Source organism: Actinia tenebrosa, unplaced genomic scaffold (assembly GCF_029948245.1).
Source record: "Actinia tenebrosa isolate PJP-AT-01 unplaced genomic scaffold, QUT_ActTen_1.0 PGA_scaffold7__59_contigs__length_16204524, whole genome shotgun sequence".
NCBI lineage: Eukaryota > Metazoa > Cnidaria > Anthozoa > Actiniaria > Actiniidae > Actinia > Actinia tenebrosa.
In genome coordinates, this window is record NW_028292584.1 from 343,342 (window position 1) to 363,218 (window position 19,877).

Here is a 19,877-nt window from a genome sequence, read left to right on the forward strand (position 1 = left end):
AAAACATCGCAGGCAGTGGTCCCAAATTTTGTTATCATTGGCTGGTGGGGAATTGGAATCAGGAAAATATTTTCCCGTCTTTTTTGTTGGGTTTTGAAAAGAGTAGAATTTACGGTGGAATGGAAAAGTCTTCTTTAAAACTGATTAATGTTTTGACCAACAGGCCCGTAGCTATGCGTCCTATGGGACTTTTAAAAAATCCCCAACAAAAATCCTAGCTACGGGCCTGACCAAGTTCCTTTTTTCTGGAGTTCGAGATGCAGAATAAGGTGATTTGAAATCGTAGTTGATGAGGATGGTCGGTGCATGAACTTATATCCATCCCTATTGACCATGCGTTATCATGGATAGAACACACACCATTGGGAAGGTACACTATTGTACAGCATGTTTACCAGTAAGAAATAGAGAAGTTAAGTAAAGATGTAAATATAAGATTTTAAGGACCACAGCAATTAGGTTAACTTAACTTCATGAGTAGGAGTTGCTAAGTAACATGGTTTGCTATTTTAGTCTGTTCAGACAAAACAATAACAACTCCTGGCGTTAAGAGGAAGTTATACGTTTTATTTCTTGTATAAATTCGTGTTTGAATCTTGGAAGTTAAACAACAGATTAACAACCAAAAAACAGAATAACAAACAAAAATATTATGAAAAAATAAGTAAATAAACTCTTTATTTAATAGTGGCTAGTCGTTCTAGTGCTTTCTCACTAATTAGAGGAGGCCAATGGGGTAATATTATTACATTTAACTGACATTCGGCCGAAAAATTAGTAGTTAACTGAAAATTGGGTACGTACCCCCTTAGCACCCTCTAGTTGGGGACACTTTTTCACTCCGCACACACACTACCGGCACTACATTCAATATTCCGCTAAGCAAACCACACTCAACTAAAATGTTGATTATCACGGAGGGAGAAAAAATAAAGAAAGTTCTTTTAGTCAGACCTGTGAATGGTTTGATTAATTTGAGCTAATTTGGTAGCCCTATGAAAATCAACCTCGCAATTTTTAAAAAAGAGAAAAACCGGCAAAGCTTTGCTTTATATATCTTGTTCTGATCTGTTAAAATATAAAAAAATTTAGAAAGGTAGTAGAAAAGATTTTTCAGTTTAAATAATTTATGTGAATGAAAGAATAAGTGCTGTTTATGATAATCTATCAGGAGTGTTCGTAAAAGTCGAGAGTTTATTAGAGGGACTGACATATAAAGTTAGACACTGCCTAAAAGAGGAGCTTACAGTACAATCTTTGACGTTCATCTATTGTTTTAGCTTGCACGAAGTCCAAAAATATGGTGAAAGCAAAAGGGTCGATTTAAAACTTTTTTTATAGATTTTATCTGAATCTCGTTTGGAATAATCGACTAGTTGTGTTCTAATAAAATATATATGTAAATTTATGTATCTAATAAAACATCTTTTTTTATCAAATTTTGACCTCAAAAAGGGAAAAAGTGGTCCGGAGAAGATTCTGGATTTTTTTTAAGTTTTCACGACCAATTTTATTTCATTTTCGTTAAAACAAATCCTTCTTTGATTTGCCGATCAGAGGCGAATTTTGCACTAAAACACCTTAATAAAGGAAGATTACTTCTTGACCCATCTTTGACTTCATACAAATTGCTGTTGTTCTTGCCTTAAATGTTAGTTCCCAAAGCGATGTTTTCTGTGCATCTTACAGCCCAGTGGCGGATCCAGGGGGGTCGAAGGGGTCCACAGAACCCCCCTTGAAGGTTTGATCTTTTAGGTAATAGAAATATGTCTTATATAAATTTTGCTTAAAAGTATGCACAAAGATAATGTTGAACACGAAATGATAGATATAATGTTAAATTTACTTAAATCTCTGAAATCGTTATCTCTGAAATTATTATCTCTGAAATTATTATCTCTGAAATCGTTATCTCTGAAATTATTATCTCTGAAGTCTGAAGTCCCTTCTCGGCTTTCGTAGGAAACACCTTGTGATTGACGTCCACCAAAACCTTCTTCGTCGCGACAGAAACAATCGCTAGAGGGCGCGTGTGATTGAGAATGGCTGTAAGTAATATATGAACAAGATTCTTGTCATAAAGAAATATAATATTAATAAATTTTGATTGTGAATGTTTTATTGAATTAAATTAAAGAAATTTTTGCAGCCCGTCTCAAGATCTAATACCAGTGGTTTTTTATTTGTCTTTACTGCTACTTTGTTCTACAAGTAACGAGTAACAAGGATAACTGAAGAATTACTAACGCTTTAGCTACAAACACACATGTGTGAAGGGCAGTATCCAGCTGCACAATTACTTTGACACCAGCTATCAATGGATGCGTTACCGGTCCATGCACCTGTAGCCTTGCACCCCCCTGGATTTGGTGGATTAGTTGGTGGTGGGGGGTGGTGGTGGGGGTGTATTCGGTGGTGGGGGTGTATCCGGTGGTGGGGGTGTATTCGGTGGTGGGGGTGTATTCGGTGGGGGAGGAGCTTCAGTGGGCGGAGGAGGAGCCGCAGTAGGAGGGGGAGGAGCTTCAGTGGGAGGTGGTGGTGGGACAACTCCACTACCAGAGGTAATCTGTACATCAGCGCAGTTGACGAATGTCTCCTGTGGTCCGTGTCCTAAGCCACACCCCTTGTCATCACAACCCCAGGTGTTACCGACCTTCCACCACCACTGAAGCACGCAGTGACTACATGTCAAGCCGGACGGGAGTCGTAGCTTGATGGTCTCATAGCTATTGCCAGATCCCCTGAGAGGGATCCTCGTTCGACCATCGGTAGTCTTCAGTAGATGTGTCAGCTTGGCTTGGGTGATGGGTGGGGTTCCAATCTCACCAACTCTGAACTCAAACCATCCTTTGTGATTGGCTGTGATGTGGATCTAATAGTCACATGAAAATAAATGTGTTATATAGGTCGCTATCAATAGACGTCATTCGGTCTGGTTTGAAATTTTTAACAACTGTGAATGACGCGTTTTTTATCAAAATGTACATGGATAATTGCGCATCGATAGGGGGAGTTTTGGTCCTTATTGAAGGCTGGTAATAAGATCTATAAGATTCGTTCAGCTGATTGATACTAAGAAATAGCGCCTTGTTCTACTTGCTCTATCTTTCAAATTATCAAATTTAAAAGAACAAAATTACGGGGACTCTAAATAACAACTTTAGTCACTATGCCACTTGAATTGGAATAAACAAACGATTTTCGCCTAGCTATCATATAACTATTATATTAGACACACATTTTTGTCAACAAGAATATTTTCGTAAGTGGCGTGCGCTGCTAGATTCTGTCACTCACCGCAATTCAAGATTTGGGTCCCGAGTTCGAAGCTCGACTAAACCGAAGACGTGATCCGAGTTGAATTGGTGTCATTCTTTCGCTTGCTACAAGAGTTTTACTCCAGGTTCTCCGCGTTTTTCTCTCTCGTAAAATCAACTTATGAGTTGAGTGTTGTGCAGTGGCGGATCCAGGGGAGTTCGAAGGGGTCCACGAACCCCCCTTGAAGGTTTGATCTTTTAAGTAATATCAATATGTCTTATATAAATTTTTATAAAAAAATATTAGTAGTTTTGCGTTGGGTCGTGTTATTATAGCTTGGTCCGTTACTAGATAGTAAATTAGGTGATTAGAGCCAATTTTTTTGTCAAACATCGACTAAACAAAAGAGAATTATACACAGTTTAAGAAACGGAACCCCCCTTTGAAAAATCCTGGATCCGCCACTGTTGTGTGTTCTAAATAATGAATGTGGTGGTAGAGCGTATAGAGCGAACCTCACGGAAGAGCCCCTTACGTGAGTGATGTTAAAAATATTATGTGATAATAAAAGGGATGATGAAATATAACCTTTTTAGATATACCTATTTCAAAAAACGCTTTTATCACCAAAAGCAATAAGCAATAGGCAGTGGGCGAAAAGCGATAAAAAAATAGGTCATTCTAAAATCCAAACAATAGCTGAAATGACTTGTGTTTCTGCTTCTTATTCTCGTCAAGAACATGGACCTTAGTCTTGAGACTGATTCAATGTTCTTTGTATTCAACGAAACCATTTCCATGTCGGAATGAGATATCGCCTATTGCCTTTGGTGATGACAAAGTTCATTGAAATAGGTGTATAAGTTTTCATCATCAGAAGGTCACAGATTGTTGCATCATTTTTTCCTACCTTAGCAGTTATTTCCTGACCTACTTTATATGTCTTGGTGATAAAACCTGTTGCGTACCTGTAAAACAGGTTTTCGTATAAAGTTAACTTTCATACATAATAATATCCCGGGAATAATTCCCGCGGGAAAATTTGCGTTTAAGGGCAAATCTTCTTGTTTTTGATGAGGAAATGTAAATCGTTAAAAACTAACAAGAAGACTATGGGGAAATGATTAGTATAGTCAAGTCATACCTATCCGATTCCTATCTATTGTGTACGCATAGAACCTTCGCTTTGGCTGCACCGGCACTCTGGAACAATCTCCCTGATGCAATTATTAATTAAGTACTCAAATTCAGTTCCAGAGTTTAAATCTGCACTAAAACACTACCTGTTCACCAGGAGTAACTGACTTTTTTTGCAATTTTTTTCCACAAACTTGATATCCGTCTGGTCCTTTTGTAAAAAGCATCGAGACGTTGTATGATGCGTTTGTTAAGATTTTTATATTATTATTACTATTACATAGATGGGATCTAGTAACTTAGTGAAAATAGCTAGCTCCATCGTATCAAGAGAGACCTAGTTGATTCAATCACAATACAGAAGCCGCGATTTGTACGGCCTATAGAAGGTAATGAGTCACTGCATGCCGCGCGCTATCTTTATAGTCCTGATTCACTAACCGCAGAACTACTATCTCTTATACTTTTATGAAACTCTTTCCGACAATGATTTTTTTAGTTCTTCACGCGCTCAAGAAATTGAAGAAAAACTAGTGAGCACGTGCGATAATTTTACCTTCTGATATGAGTATATTGTACTTACTTTCCAGGGTAAATATGACGAGCTGTACCATACCGATCACCACATACACCACATTTCCCTGAATTCCCGATCTGAGTAGCTCTGCCTCCACAATTCAGCTCGTTTGCGGTAAAATTAGGAGGACATTTACCAGGGAACACTTTGTAGCATGCATTCCTAGATGGGGGATCTATCATATATCCATGACCCCAGACTGAAGCAATCAAGCTCACGAGAACTACGCCGGTGCCGCTTAGATTAACCGCCATTTTGGGATCAAACTAATTCGGGGACAGCTCTAAGGACTTTCTCTTATATCTCATCTCCAGGCGGAACGGTTTCTTTCAGCTGTTGCTGTTGTGTTTGTTATTTCAAGGGCAGTACAAAGAAAGGGGGTTTTCTGTTTATCGATGCGTCAAAAATGCAAACATAACGTAAGTGTTGTTTGGTGTGTTAGAGAACGGTAGCGTTGACGTTGTTGGGGCAGAAGAGATGCGTGTTACAATTTTATAATGCAGGGAGTTTGATCCCCCTCCCCCTTCATTTTTTATGTTGGTGAAGAAATAGAAAGCGCGAGCGTGCAGTTATATGTATGAGCACGTAGGTATTGGCAGAACGCGAGAGAAGTGTTAGGAGAAGCACGTACAGCGTAGCGGAGTGCTTTTCGACACTTCTCGAGTGTTCTGCCAATCCCCAGGTACTTTATAACTGCACACAGCACAGAAGCAAATTTTTATATATATTATATATATATAAAATACGACTTACAATATCCATTATTTTAGATAGGAATGACGCAATCAAAAGTGCGCGCGTGTGCTGTGTGTGCTCTTATAAAGCACGCGCTTCCAACCAATCAAAACGCGAGATTTGTAACAGTTATTTTTTTAATGAAAGATAGTGGAAGTAGACTAGATGAATGGTTTTGATCGGGTAGTATAGATCTATTGTACTGAGTCCCGAGAGGAATTGTTCTGAGGGGTCTACATACCTCTCCCTGTACTTAATACCCAATACCATCTCTAGCTCTTCCTCTAACTCACACACAACAATACCACACTCCACATCCCAACCACGCACTACCAAAAACCCTTACAACATAAATACGCAACTTTCCATATTGTGAATGAGTGGTCAAGCAGAAAACAAACCGAGTCGAGGCTCCGGGGGAAACAATAGTTTTCTTTTTTCTTGTTTTTTTCTTTTGTCCTTTCTTTCTTTCTTTCTTTTTTCTTTCCCCGGAGAAAGGACTCGGTTTTTTTCTTGCTTGATCACTCAACCAGAATATCAAAAGTTGTCTATTCCTATTTCGTTCCGTTACCAATGCCCGGAGGTTGTGTCAAAATATCGATGAAAATTGAATACTGCTCCGGCGATTCTTTACCGATAGGTGTAAATGTTAGCACAGCTTGCCATGTTGGAACCTACAGGTAAAGCACCTAGATTTGAGTACTTTCTATTCGATTGCACGTTACGTCATCGCGGCCTCTCGGGGGAGCGTTGGTGCCATTTAACAAAAGATTTCTTATTACCATCCATTGTTAACGGTACCACAATGGCCGCCATGTTTTTGTCTTTTGACTCTCTTAGGAATGCTGGCAACCCATCAATTGACTGTTGAAATCAAACAAGAGTTAATGTTAGGACAGGTGGATAGAAACAAAGCAAAGAGTCAAAACCAGTTTTGAGAATCTTTTGACTGGTGTTCAAACACTCAAAATCCGTACTGCTTCGACGAAAAGAATCTATAACAGGTATTCTTATTTACAGAATTCGTACTGTTAGGACAGCTATTCTTTAACCTAATGTCAAACTTGTTTTTTTCAGTGACACGTATTGACGTTTTTCCCCCTTTTTGTATCAGCCTATTTTCGGAGGGCTATTGACTGTTCACGTGTTATCTCGTGATTGTTCACGTGATTGGTTATCATGACCGTTCGTGTTTTTTCCTCTCTCTCTCTTTTTCACATTTCTTGATTATTACAAAGGAATGTATAGGGATTTTTATATCGTCTTATATCTATAGTAACTTTCGTCGTTAGTTTACCAGATTTTGCATGTTTGTTCTTGGTGCTGTTCTTTGTCTCTGCGCGCGATTTGGGGCCAATCCCAAGACTTTTAAGACCCTTTTACGGATTGGCTTTGAATCGCGATGTTGATCGATCGCAGAACGAGCATTAAAATTTTGGCGCCAAATTTTCATTTGTTTGCTAGAACCTTCAAAGGTTATTTTTTAGCAGTTATATAAACATTCTCTTCTCTTCTCTTCTCTTCTCTTCTCTTCTCTTCTCTCCCTTATTATTATTATTTTATTGGAGACATTTGCCTCGTGCCTTCCTCCCTACGCCAGTGATCGAGTTAAGAAAAGTATCAATACAAATACATTTATTTTCTTATCCTTATTATTATAAATTCTTTATCTAATTATTTTCCAAAATTAACATTGATTAATTACAGCCAAACATATCAGTTGGCACAGAATTACTTTATTAATTACAGATACAAATTACTGATGGACAAAACCCTGCTGCACAGTTGATAACACACCACTGATCGACGCTCGATTGGCCTATCCATGCACCGACTGCCTTGCACTCTCTTGGACGTTGTGTTGTTGGTTGTGGTGGAGTTTGGGTAGTGGCCGGTGTTTTTGTGGTTGGCACTGGTGTTATGGTAGTTCCGGGGGGTGGAGTAGTATTTGAAGTTACTCCTCCGTCTCCTGTTGTTGATTGTGGAGGTGTTTTGGTAGTGGCCGGTTGAAGTGTAGTGTTTGTGGTTGGCCCTGGTGTTATGGTAGTTCCGGGGGGTGGAGTAGTATTTGGAGTTACTTCTCCGTCTCCTGTTGTTGATTGTGGTGGAGTTTGGGTAGTGAACGGTTTAGGTGGTGTGTTTGTGGTTGGCCCTGGTGTTATGGTAGTTCCGGGGGGTGGAGTAGTATTTGGAGTTACTCCTCCGTCTCCTGTTGTTGATCGTGGAGGTGTTTGGGTAGTGACCGGTTGAAGTGTAGTATTTGTGGTCGGCCCTGGTGTTATGGTAGTTCCGGGGGATGTAGTAGTATTTGTAATCTTAATGTCGGCGCAGTTGACAAACGTCTCCTGGTCGCCGTGTCCTAAGCCACACCCTTCGTCATCACACCCCCAGCTGTTACCGACCTTCCACCACCACTGGAGCACGCAGTGATCACATGTCAAGCCAGGGGGGAGCATCAGCTTGACATATTCGTCGCTCGGCCCAGAACCTCCCAGTGGATACCGTGTATTTCCTTGGGGTGATTTCAGAAGGTATCTGAGCTTCTCTTGGGTGATAGGAGGATTGCCAATCTTACCAACTCGGAATTCAAACCATCCTTTGTGATTGGATGTGATATGGATCTATAAAGAGAGAAAAAAACTTAATAAAGGTTTTATATTTCTTTTAATAAATACAAGCTAATTAATATGACACCGAAGCGACCAATTTGAATAACTATTGTCTTACGCTGACTAGACTTTCACATGTTTCCCAGTGATCACGAGGCACGAGTCAGTCCCGAACAATAGTTATTCAAATTGGTCGCTATATTTCTATTCGATGTATAACTTGACCTTTTCGATTTTCGCAAACATAACCAATACAAGGTTTAATGGTAACAGACCTGAGCGGTTATCTCTTGTCCTCGTTTGTACGTCTTGGTGATGAAACCTTTTGCGTACCTTCAAATAAAAAGGCGAGAAGATATGTAGACCTAAATGAGAGCGAAATCAAAGTGCATTCCAAGTTAATAGCGTACTTCGACGGTGCGGCAGGCACCTTGAATCATTACCAGCTGATCTGAAACTAGTGACGTAGAAATGACGTCACTGCAAAACTGAGGCGTCATGAAGCCTTCAAAAATTGACCACCGCAAAATATAAAATGACATGCCCGCCATTAGAATGAAAATACCAAAATCATTACATGTTGTGTCACTGTTATCAAGCGACGTTATTAGCAACGTTATTATTTTGAGGCCTGGAAATTCGTGATTTCAAGAGATAAAGTGACACCACAGTGCAAATTTTCTAAGATTTGCTACAGTAATGGCGTCGATTTTCATTAACAGTTTACAACGTGACAATTTTACAAGAGATGAATTAACAAGTTGGACAGTTGCCGTACTGGAGCAAATTTCTCAAAGATCTTGGTGTCGTCATTTCACTATCTTTGTTTTGTTTTGCTCACTGAGTGGACCCATAATGCTATGTGATTAAAGATGGCCGTCGCATCGTCGAAGTTAGTGATGAATTTATGAATTGGGCTCCCTGTGTTCACACGAGGGTGCTTAAATTTTTTTATTTTACTGACTTACTTTCCAGGGTGTACATGAATATTTTCGCCGTACTTATCCCCACAGACACCACATTTGCCGCCAAGAGAAATCTGCACATCTCTCCCTCCACAGTTCTGCTCGTTATCATTATAATTAACAGGACAACTTTCTGAGAACACTCTCCAACAGGCGTTTCTCGAGGCCGGGTCGATTGTGTACCCATGGCTCCAGACCAATGGAGTCAGGCTCAAGAGAATGAGGACAATAGAGGAATAGAGTCTCATGCTGAAGTTGGATCTATGAGAAAATGTTGATTAGAATTATTATCTAGTTAGGTTTAATATGAAAGATGGGTGGCGTTTTGTCAGGCGTGTGTTGTTGTTGTCGTCGTTGTTTGTTTTTTTGTTTGTTTGTTTGTTTGTTGTTGTTTTGTTGGGTTTTTTGTTTTATTTTTTGCTTTGTTTTTTCGTTTTGTTTTGTTTTGTTTTTGTTTTGTTTTTGTTTTTGTTTTTTTTTGCTGTTGTTGTTGTTGTTTTTGTTTGTTTGTTTGTTTGTTTGTTTGCTTGTTGTTGTTTTTTTGAGCTTTTGCGAAAGGCGCCGCTTCTCGCCGCCCTTTGGCGAACTCGTGGGAACTAGTTGCACTTTTCAGATATTGGGCTCCCAGTGCACTTCCTTATGCTTGTTAAACTGAAAGGACTGTAGTTTGGCGATTTCATCAGTTGCAACCAAGTTTAGATGAAGACTTAGAGCCTCATCAAGGTCATTCTCACGTACGATCAAGAACGGACCACGAAATCTCACCGACTAGTTCCCATGTCTTGACTTTTGGCATGCTGACTTCAACTTGTGGGAGCCTTCACTTTAGGCTGACTTCGATTCGCATGTCAGTGACGTACAAACCTCACTGCTCGGCTACTCCTCGTGCTATTAAGGTTACTGAAGACGTTCAGGGGTATGTTTCGTTTAAGACTCCCTCTTGGCAACACTTTAAACAAAATCCCATAAAACTATATATTGGTTTAAAGGTAATATAATGAAGATTCAGAAAATAATATTATTTGAAAGTGATTTTTTAATTTGGAAAAATGCCGGAGCCTTAAACACAAATCGGGGCACGTTCAGTAGAGGTGAATTAATGGACATGGATTTAGCTCGTATAGCCAAAAGAATTCCCTGTGTGAATAAGCAAAAGATAAACTACGAAAAGGTGTGAGCGATTTTTGATATTTTATTTCTTTAAAAAGTTATTGACTTTTAAAGTTGGAACGTCGAAAGATTCCAATGCCGGTTAATGTTTTACCGCCTAAAGTGAAAAATAAATCAAAAACGAGAATGGTGACCCCCATTCTTTATTTCGATCAGATTTTCGATAAATGCGATGCTCGTCATTATATATGAAAATATGAATTATTGCATAGGTTTTGAAATATTTTGATGGGAATGGTTGACAAGTTCAATTTTTGGACATTCGTAGGTGCGCACATACCTGTATTTTTCACAAATAGTTCAGTCAAAAATCATAGTTATTCAATGACTTGGATGGATTTAATAGTATAGATTATCTAGTAATAAATACGTTTTGTTATATGAAAGTACTTTTAACGATGAATAAAGGTTCTTGATTACAGCTTCCGGTTGCTACGTACCGCATTTCACTATAAAACTCAAAAATTGACATATTTGGAGAGCATCTGGCAAAAAAACGAGAATGGTTACCCCATCTTTTTATTGCAGTTTTTAAATGTCCATAACATAATTAATGTCCATGCAAAGTTTCAGGACAAAGTTATTGGCAAAATTTCTTTCGAGGAAATTACCTTATAAGGCTCGGCATTGTTTCAAATTATAAAATCACGTTGCAATAATAGTATTTTCGAAATCTTTATAATATGACCTTTAAAACGATATATAGTATTTGCGGGTTTTGCTAAAGAAACATACCCCTGAAGGTCTCCAGTAACCTTAAAACTGATAAAATAACTTGTGCTTCGTTTAAAAACGGTACCGGGGGAAAAAACAAGAGAGAAACTAGAAATAAATCCCAGGTCATAAAATGCTTCAAAAATCTTTTCCTCCCTTTTTCTATGGTACGGGTTTTCCTGTTTTCACATACTCAAAAATAGTCAAATGAATTGGATTCAACTGGAGCTAAACTAAAGTTAGCTTATCGAACATATCATATATTTTAAGATTTATATATAGATTATAAGACGACTTGTTCCAGACCGGATTTTGGGATATTGGTCGATTAGTATCGGGGTATTTGAAGACGCCGCCGAGGCCAAAGTAGTACTTGATGAAAAACTAGAAAAAGAACGACATTTATCTTCCCATCTGAACCGGACAAATTCGGACAATCAAAATTATTATTTTAATAAAAGAAAATGGAAAACAACAGCTTGAAATTGTAGGACTTTGACCACTCTTAGAATAGACCAGATTACTTTATCTTCACCAGCCTAGTTTGCCATTAGAAAAATAGCATTTATTGACCAATTCAAAAACAAAGTAGGTGAAAAGCAAAAATAGAAAGAACTGAAAACCAATTGCCAGAATAACTTGAAGAACACCAAAACATTGTTTGTTTGTTTCTTGTTTGCTGTGGTTAGTAGTTGTTTAAAGCTTGCCTCAATATCCTTACCTCACTTAAGACAGAACTTGCCAAGAACCCAGGCGCACGACTCGAGCGGTTCTGTTAAATGGTTAACTAGTTCTTCTGGTATTCGTACAACTTCTCTTGTGTACCTCAATGCAGCTTCCACGATACGAATTTGTTCAAATCGTACAATGTTAGCAAGGAATGAAAATTGTTACTACCTTGTGGACCGTGGACCTTCAACTCTATACTGAGCGCGTGTCCTCAAGTATGGAAACTATATATTGTACGTATTGTTCAGGATGAGGGGAAGAGTGAGCAACGAAATTGTCACGAACCAGAAAAAGGTCGTGACAAACAGTACGTCCTGATTGTGAGATAAAATGCCGGATATTCGGCTGGCTCTTAACCCGAGCACCATCAAACAGTTTACTTCCTAAACATTCCTTCAAGGTACTTCAGCATGTGAAGCTAGTGTTGAGCTTTCTGCTATGAGTAGTAAAATGATTCCAACGTTGTTTTATTCAATTGCATGGTAGCCTCATCTCAATATACGAATGCAATGACGTCATACAATATTAAATACCGTATATGGATTAATATTTGAGCTGAGTCCGAATATAGTTATTTGATAGTGAAAATTCAAAAAAAAATACATCTATCTCTCATCTGCTAGAGCTGGCGCATGTAGTAAAACCATGAAATAAAAACAATAAAGTTGATACTGATAAATACTAGCTATTTAGTGACTACTAGTTGCTATCACTCAACCAGAACATTCATTACCAAAAGTGAAATACACAAGAAATTAAACCATTTTATTTTGTGCCTTAGTTTGATTGCAGACTCTTTTACCCAAGGTTAGCCTCGAATAGACCCCTTGCAGCACGTTGGAATGCAGCTCAATTTGGAGGTCATTACAATAGGTTTCCAATAGGTGGGCGTAATGTTTACATTTCCAAAAATCAACTTTTGAGCCATAAACGATTGGACTTAAGAAATATATTTAATATTTATCAATTTGAGAGCAGTTGCTTCATTAGTTCAGGACATATAATAAATTAAAGTTGCTAAATTTTGCAGTAAATGTAGGTTGGTTGGCAACATCTTGCAAATTTCATAGCGTTAACTTGAAAACCATCAAGGGATTTACCCTCAAATTCTCAGATATCTTCAAAAGCAATAGGATCTTGCTACTTTTGACGTTTGTTTGTTTATTGCTTGAATTTCCAAGAATTTCATGTTCTTGATCAAAACAAATGACGTCATCGTACGCCCATCTATTCTCAGGAGTTTGACATTCTTGGGTTTTGTCCCCCGGGCCAAATTGAGCTCCTTTGACGTCAAATGCAAGGAATCTATAAGCGTTAAAGTCATATTCACAAATCCCAACGTTAAAGTACAAAACTCGTACTATACACACATTTTAAAATTCCATGGACACCTGATCACTATTCTACAAATATTCGACACTAGCTTTGAAGGAACTTGACGACTAAACTTTCTATTTTTCCGCCATACTGTCATCAGTATAATGGTGGATTATGCATGTATCATTGCACTTGACACTAAAACACGTTTCCGTTGTGTGCATGATAGCATCTTAAAAATATTGCTCTACTATAATTCATTGTACGCTCTGTTGAGTCAATGGACTATATCATCATATCAAACACTCTAACATTCACCTATGAAGCTAGTTTTGAATCATCTTTCGGATCAAAAATATTAGATAATTAACATTACTCTAAATTGATGATTAATTTGTGTTTAATCAAATAAAGAATATTCTTGTAATTCAAATTTGTGGTTTAATGAATAGTTAGCTACTTCGATGTGTAAACACATATCCAGCGGATTATATGTGCAAAGGAAAACAAGACACTTATAAATAATGCGAAGTTCTTTATATATACATATATTTTTGGGTAGCATGGGTGGCGTTCGCGGCTAACGCGTCGTCTTTCACCGCTGTTAGTCCAACGGGTCGGGTCGCTGGTTCGAGCCCTGCGGTCGTCACATGTGAATTGAGTTTGTTTGATGTGTTGTTCTCTCCTATATGCTACGAGGGTTTTCTCCGGGTTCTCCGGTTTCCTCCCTCGGTAAAAATCAACATTTGAGTTGAGCATTGTGTGCATAGAACATTTAATGTAGTCGGTAGTGCGTGTGAGCGAAAAGTGTCCCCAATTAATGCGAAAGTGCTAGAACGACTAGACACTTAAATAAAGATATTTGTTTTTCATTTTATTTATTTACATTGAAAAAAGATCTTAAGCTTTTGCTAAACAGTACCACTTTGGCAGTGAACGTACAAAACACACCAAAGACCTTGGTGTTATTATTTTAAGCGACCTTTTGGTGTTATGACTTCGAGGATACGTGTGCTAAGACAAACAAGAAACTTGCCTTCGACAAGAAAACACTTGTCTTGCTCGCTAGTAAAACCTCAGCTCGAGTAGGCCCCCAGGGTTGATCGCCATACACCGGCTGCTAAACATTGCACGAAGTTTGTTTTAAACTATCCTGAGGACATGTCCTACGCCGAAAGACTCTGTGTTCTTGAAATGCAATCACTGAAGCATATACTAGATAATAACAAATAATTATAACTAAAACTAACTGATTCTGCTGTACAAAATAAGGAATATTGAGAGCTTTAGATTAACATTTTTTTTCGCGCAAAATGGCAAAGATATGAAGTTTTCATCCATTTCCTGCATTACACTTTACCTTCTTAAAACCTTCTAACAAAAGATTTTCTTTTGTTTATGTAATACATAAAGATTTCTTTCGATTCCTTTTCACTAATGAATTTCAAAGAATATTTCACTGGTCATCAACTGACATTCCATGTTTATCGTAAATTCTGAAACTCTCTACAATACGTACAGCGCCTATTTATTCCCGACGCAACTAGCCTGCATTAAGCCGGTATAATTTCTCTCAGTCATTTCGAGACAAATTATATCTGCTAAACGCAGGCTAGTTGCATCCTGCTACAAAAACCCGCCACTGACAGATTCTCATTTCTTACAAGAACTGTAAAATCCTGGAACAGCCTTCCTTGAACTGCAATAACAAAACAATGTCTTGAGGAAGATTTTGGACTGAATTAAAGATTTTAGATTTTTTTTATTATTGCAGTTGCGTTAAATTTGCATGTCAATTTATACTAAGCACTTTTAATATCTAGAAAAAAGTACAATAGATATTTTATGAAGCAAGATTTTCTTAAAAAAAATAACTGAAACTGTTCGTAAAATCTAGATAGCAGCAGATGATGTACTTTGTGCGTAGGACCTAATCTAATATAGTGCGTTTTTACTCACTTGAGAAGGCAGCCATAAACAATAGAAACTTTCTGCACAGTATTTGCATAAAAATAGAGTTCAATTCTCGGAGGATAGAAAATGTATTGTTTTGGTACCCCATAATGGCCGCTGTGACGTCACGTGGAAACGCTCTATAGTTTCAAAAAATCTATTACCTAAATTCTTATGGTGGACAAGTAAAGCTATATAACTCTTTATCTTGGACGTAATGTTTTCTCATCACAGATCACATGTCATTGCCTAGAGTGTTTTTTCTTTGTTTGACGGTTGTGCATGAGAAGATATAATGTAATGATTTATGATATTATATATAGCGCTCTTTACGTATGGATAAATTCAAAAGCGCTTTTCTTTCAGTTGTGAATGTCAGATTGCTTTTTATACAATTTACAAACATGAGAGATGGTTAGTATCAGGTGTAGGCACTGAAGGTGGTCACTGCCAGGGTTTCTTTACGTCCTCAGTGGTTCTTTTACGTCCCTCCGATATTGCTTAGTATTAATGTAGCGTGGAGAGTCGGGACCGCCATTTAAAGTGGTCATCTAAGCCACACTTTACAAACCTGCCGAGGATAAATAGCTCTTATTAACCGAGTGCGAGGTCCGTACCGTAAGTTATGGACCGAGTTTTTTCCACTGCCTTATGGCCCAAGCGCGTAGCGCGCGGGCCATAAAAAAGTGGAAAAAACGAGGATCCATAACTTACGGTACGGACCGAGTATGCTAGCCCAAACGTGACAAAACTTCAAGTTGCATTTTTTCATGATCAAGCAGTACTTTTTGTACATCAAGTTGATTTTCATTACACCAAGACCTTTGTATTCTATGTCTAGTCATTTGTTTCGCTTGTCTAGTCATTTGTTTTTGATATCAAGCGCAATGTTTAAGTTGACAAGCAACCATCACAATCAAAAGTCATTTAGGTCTTTGCGATTTGCATACAAAAGGGAACGCTAGAAGCACTCAGGAGAAGATTGATTTCGATCAGCTTGCGAAGGCGGGCGCAGGGCATTTTTGGCTTTATTACAATGTTTTCCAAAACCTAGTTTATATATTTTTTGAAATGTTCATATAGTGTTCTACTTATGTGAAAAAAATCAGACTGAGCAAATTTGAGCAAGATTGGTTTTTTGACATCTCAAATGTAGACTAGCAACTGCGCCCGCATTTGCTATATAAAATCTAGCGTAAACACCATGAAAAATGGTTCTTTGAATACAAAAACTAGCGAATTCTTCGTAATGAAAACTCTTATCATGTTTTGGGTGTTCTCTAACACCAATAAAATTGTTTTATTGGCTAAAAACAAAGATACACAAGCCTAAATTTACCTTTGAAAGATCATCTTGTCAGCCGAACTTCCACCACAAACGGTCCGCCATTGTTGACAGGCAGAGTAGTGCCCATGCCCGTTTCAACGCCCTCCCTCCTCCCGCCCTGCAACTAGCTTCCAGGCCTAGCGCGTTCATCGATCGCAAGCTGATCGAAATCAATTTTCTCCTGAGTGCTTCTAGCGTTCCCTTTTGTATGCAAATCGCAAAGACCTAAATGACTTTTGATTGCGATGGCTGCTTGTCAACTTAAAGTGCACATGAACCCTTCGACAATACTTTCAGTACTGATTCTACATAAAGTAAATAGTTGAATGGTAAAATATTTCTTGATTTGAGTGATGCGTTTCTAAGTTATGAAGGTTTATACTTCCAATATGCTAATGAGTGTGACGTCTATTAAGGCTTAATCAAATATACAAAATCGAACTGGTTCATAGTTACAGTATTTAAGAAGCATCATTATTTTACTCATGGTTTACATGAAAGCTATTTACAATTTTTATTTTCAAAATGGCCAGCATTTAGTATTATTAGTTACAACAAAAACACTCAAATACCTTACCTGACGTCATCATCATTAACATATTGGAAGTATAAACCTTCATAACTTAGAAACGCATCACTCAAATCAAGAAATATTTTACCATTCAACTATTTACTTCGTGTAGAATCAGTACTGAAAGTATTGTCGAAGGGTTCATGTGCACTTTAAACATTGCGCTTGATATCAAAAACAAATGACTAGACAAGCGAAACAAATGACTAGACATAGAACACAAGGGTCTTGGTGTAATGAAAATCAACTTGATGTATAAAAAGTACTGCTTGATCATGAAAAAATGCAACTTGAAGTTTTGTCACGTTTGGGCTAGCATAACCGAGCAAAGACGAGGTTAATAAGATATTTATTATATGGCAAGGCATTGAGATCAAAAAGAGGCGAAGCAACGAAAAGTAAAGTTGACAGCGCATGTCAAACGAGAACTGCATTGGAAGGGCTTCCTGTACGTGCCAAAAGTCATGTAGTGTTTGAGGCGCTCAAAAGGCGAAGTTTTAATTTACTTTGAAAGAATTTAGCTAAAGTTCAAAGTTTTCTGAAATACTAGTTAACAAAAGTGAGGCTTTATTTTGCAAAACATATAAATGCAAAGCAAAAAAGGCATCAAAAGAAGACCTCAAGAACTCAACATGAGATTGAGAAGAAAACTGTCGTACTTCAAACTTCAAGATATTCACAACCAAGATGAAAAATACTACAGCCTTCCGCTTGTTTTCCTGCCTTTTATTGAGAAAAAAACTCAAAAACTGTCTCCAGAAATGAATGAGAAGCTTTGAAAAATTACGGCTGGCTGAACATGGATAGTTTTCGTCAATTTTCAACGTTTTGACTGTTTGAAGCAGGCCGCCATATGTACAATGGCTGAAGTCATGAAGAAGGCACACTTTCGACTCAATCAAAAAAGGTACTGCCAACTCTCCTGTCTAAAAATACATTCAAATTCAAGTGGGGGTGAAATATTACTGAAATATGGAAATACTTCAAGAGCGGATAAGCCTAGAAAACTGCTTAAAACGTTTACGAAAGAAACTACTGGCTTCTTCACCCGATCGATTCAGATAAGTTCAAACTGGACGTTGTTAGCTCACTGAATAACAGGATTCAGAATAACTTCGCATATTTCAAAAGTGGTAAAATCAGTTAAAGATTTTTAATTTCTTGACCATTTTTTGTGGGGGCGGCAAAAAAAATACCAAAGTATTGAAATTGTGCTGCAAGAAATCACTACAAGTCATGGTATCACCGTATACTTGTTTAATTGCTTATCATGTATTAAACCAACTACGGGGCACACTAACCATATATTCTCCCTCAGATGTGATCAGGAATTCCTGACCACTTTTTACAAAACACCATCTCGACTAGCGGCTCTGTATTTTGCCTCAGATGTGATCAGGAATTCCTGACCACTTTTTACAAAACACCATCTCGACTAGCGGCTCTGTATTTTGCCTCAGATGTGATCAGGAATTCCTGACCACTTTTTACATAACACCATCTCGACTAGCGGCTCTGTATTTTGCCTCAGAGATGATCAGGAATTCCTGACCACTTTTTACAGAACACCATCTCGACTAGCGGCTCTGTATTTTGCCTCAGAGATGATCAGGAATTCCTGACCACTTTTTACAGAACACCATCTCGACTAGCGGCTCTGTGTTTTGCCTCAGAGATGATCAGGAATTCCTGACCACTTTTTACAGAACACCATCTCGACTAGCGGCTCTGTTTTTTGCCTCAGAGATGATCAGGAATTCCTGACCACTTTTTACAGAACACCATCTCGACTAGCGGCTCTGTATTTTGCCTGATTCCTTACTACTTTTTAGCAAGGAAAGCCTAGGTTTTTTTAAAGAGATACAGTACTCCGTTTATGATAAAGGTTCTAGCTAAACAATTTTAACCTTGTAATTTCTTATATTCCAGTTTTAATTTTTGGCAGTTCAATGTTGCAATTTGTTCTTATCGTTCAGAGTAAAATCTGTTAGCAGTATACAAGATTTTGGAAGCTCATCCGTCCATGGTTCAGGGGGGAAACCAGACATCCAAGGTTCCTCCACGATCCCTTCCAATAGCACATCTTGAAGTTCTCGTCGGCCATTACCAATGATCGGTGGCTTGCTATTTGCTTGACAGTGTTCTTCAAGTTTGAATTTGTCAACAGAACAGTGACAATGCTCACATTAAATTTGACACCGCTTATTCTATTTTGAAGCCAGGAGTTTTGTGTTTGTTTATGGTTGGTAGATTCGGGACAAAGAGCATTAGGAAAACTTGTCTTAAACTCTTTTTACGATTGGTCTAAACCCTCCTCTACTGGAAAGCTTTGATGGCAAATGCGACAATCTTTTTCCGGATTCTTTTTCTTTTGTTACGTACAACACAGGTTACAATAGTAGCGTCAAAAAATGTTGAAATTCTGCCTCGATTCTGCTATACCATCATTTCAAGTTCCTTGCTTTCAGATAAGAAGAAAAAACTTGATTTGACAAATAACTGCATTTACCTTTAGAGATCTCCTGGTCTTTACTTTTGCCTAATGCATCCACATCTTGTGGTTTTGTATCTTGTCCTGAGCGAGGTGTGCTAGATGTCGAAATTTTATCATAAGGACCATTCCCAGATGAATGGCGGTTTATTGGCGTTGAGCAGTAGATAGGATCAGTTCGCGTCCTTCCAAAAAGAATAGTTTCGTTTTCAAGTTGATCCTTCTTGGGCGATGAGCAGTCCGTAGAATGCTTGGATATATATTGAAGCTGGGCTTTTAGCATTCGTGGCTGGGGAGAATTCCTCAAAGCTGGAATTAGTGGAA

General features: G+C 38.1%; 2 protein-coding genes across 2 annotated transcripts; both read right to left on the bottom strand.

Annotated features, from left to right (window-relative positions):
- Positions 1-2,155: 2,155 nt before the first annotated feature.
- On the bottom strand, positions 2,156-5,266 carry LOC116290858 (uncharacterized). The gene is made up of 4 exons (XM_089040543.1): positions 4,979-5,266; positions 4,169-4,226; positions 2,511-2,872; positions 2,156-2,392 (listed from the first exon to the last, which is right to left on the bottom strand). Exons 1-4 carry the CDS (start codon positions 5,224-5,226, stop codon positions 2,251-2,253), a joined length of 810 nt encoding a protein of 269 aa, XP_088896669.1. The 5' UTR covers positions 5,227-5,266; the 3' UTR covers positions 2,156-2,250.
- A 2,059-nt stretch (positions 5,267-7,325) lies between these two features.
- On the bottom strand, positions 7,326-12,229 carry LOC116290855 (uncharacterized). Its single transcript, XM_031697968.2, has 4 exons — positions 11,887-12,229; positions 9,285-9,542; positions 8,592-8,649; positions 7,326-8,328 (listed from the first exon to the last, which is right to left on the bottom strand). The coding sequence occupies exons 2-4, from the start codon at positions 9,527-9,529 to the stop codon at positions 7,447-7,449; spliced, it is 1,185 nt and encodes a 394-aa protein (XP_031553828.2). The 5' UTR covers positions 9,530-9,542; positions 11,887-12,229; the 3' UTR covers positions 7,326-7,446.
- Between the last annotated feature and the right edge of the window lie 7,648 nt (positions 12,230-19,877).

Bases quoted from the DNA above. Each gene is read 5' to 3' on its own strand.
- LOC116290855 (XM_031697968.2), bottom strand. From the start codon at position 9,529: ATGAGACTCTATTCCTCTATTGTCCTCATTCTCTTGAGCCTGACTCCA. The intron at 8,650-9,284 runs GTAAGTCAGTAA...TTTTATTTGAAG, and splicing joins ATTCATGTACACCCTGGAAA to GTACGCAAAAGGTTTCATCA. The intron at 8,329-8,591 runs GTCTGTTACCAT...CTCTCTTTATAG, and splicing joins GACAAGAGATAACCGCTCAG to ATCCATATCACATCCAATCA.
- LOC116290858 (XM_089040543.1), bottom strand. From the start codon at position 5,226: ATGGCGGTTAATCTAAGCGGCACCGGCGTAGTTCTCGTGAGCTTGATT. The intron at 2,873-4,168 runs GTAGGAAAAAAT...TGTGACTATTAG, and splicing joins GTCAGGAAATAACTGCTAAG to ATCCACATCACAGCCAATCA. The intron at 2,393-2,510 runs TCCTACTGCGGC...CCCCCACCACCA, and splicing joins CCCACTGAAGCTCCTCCCCC to CCCCCCACCACCAACTAATC.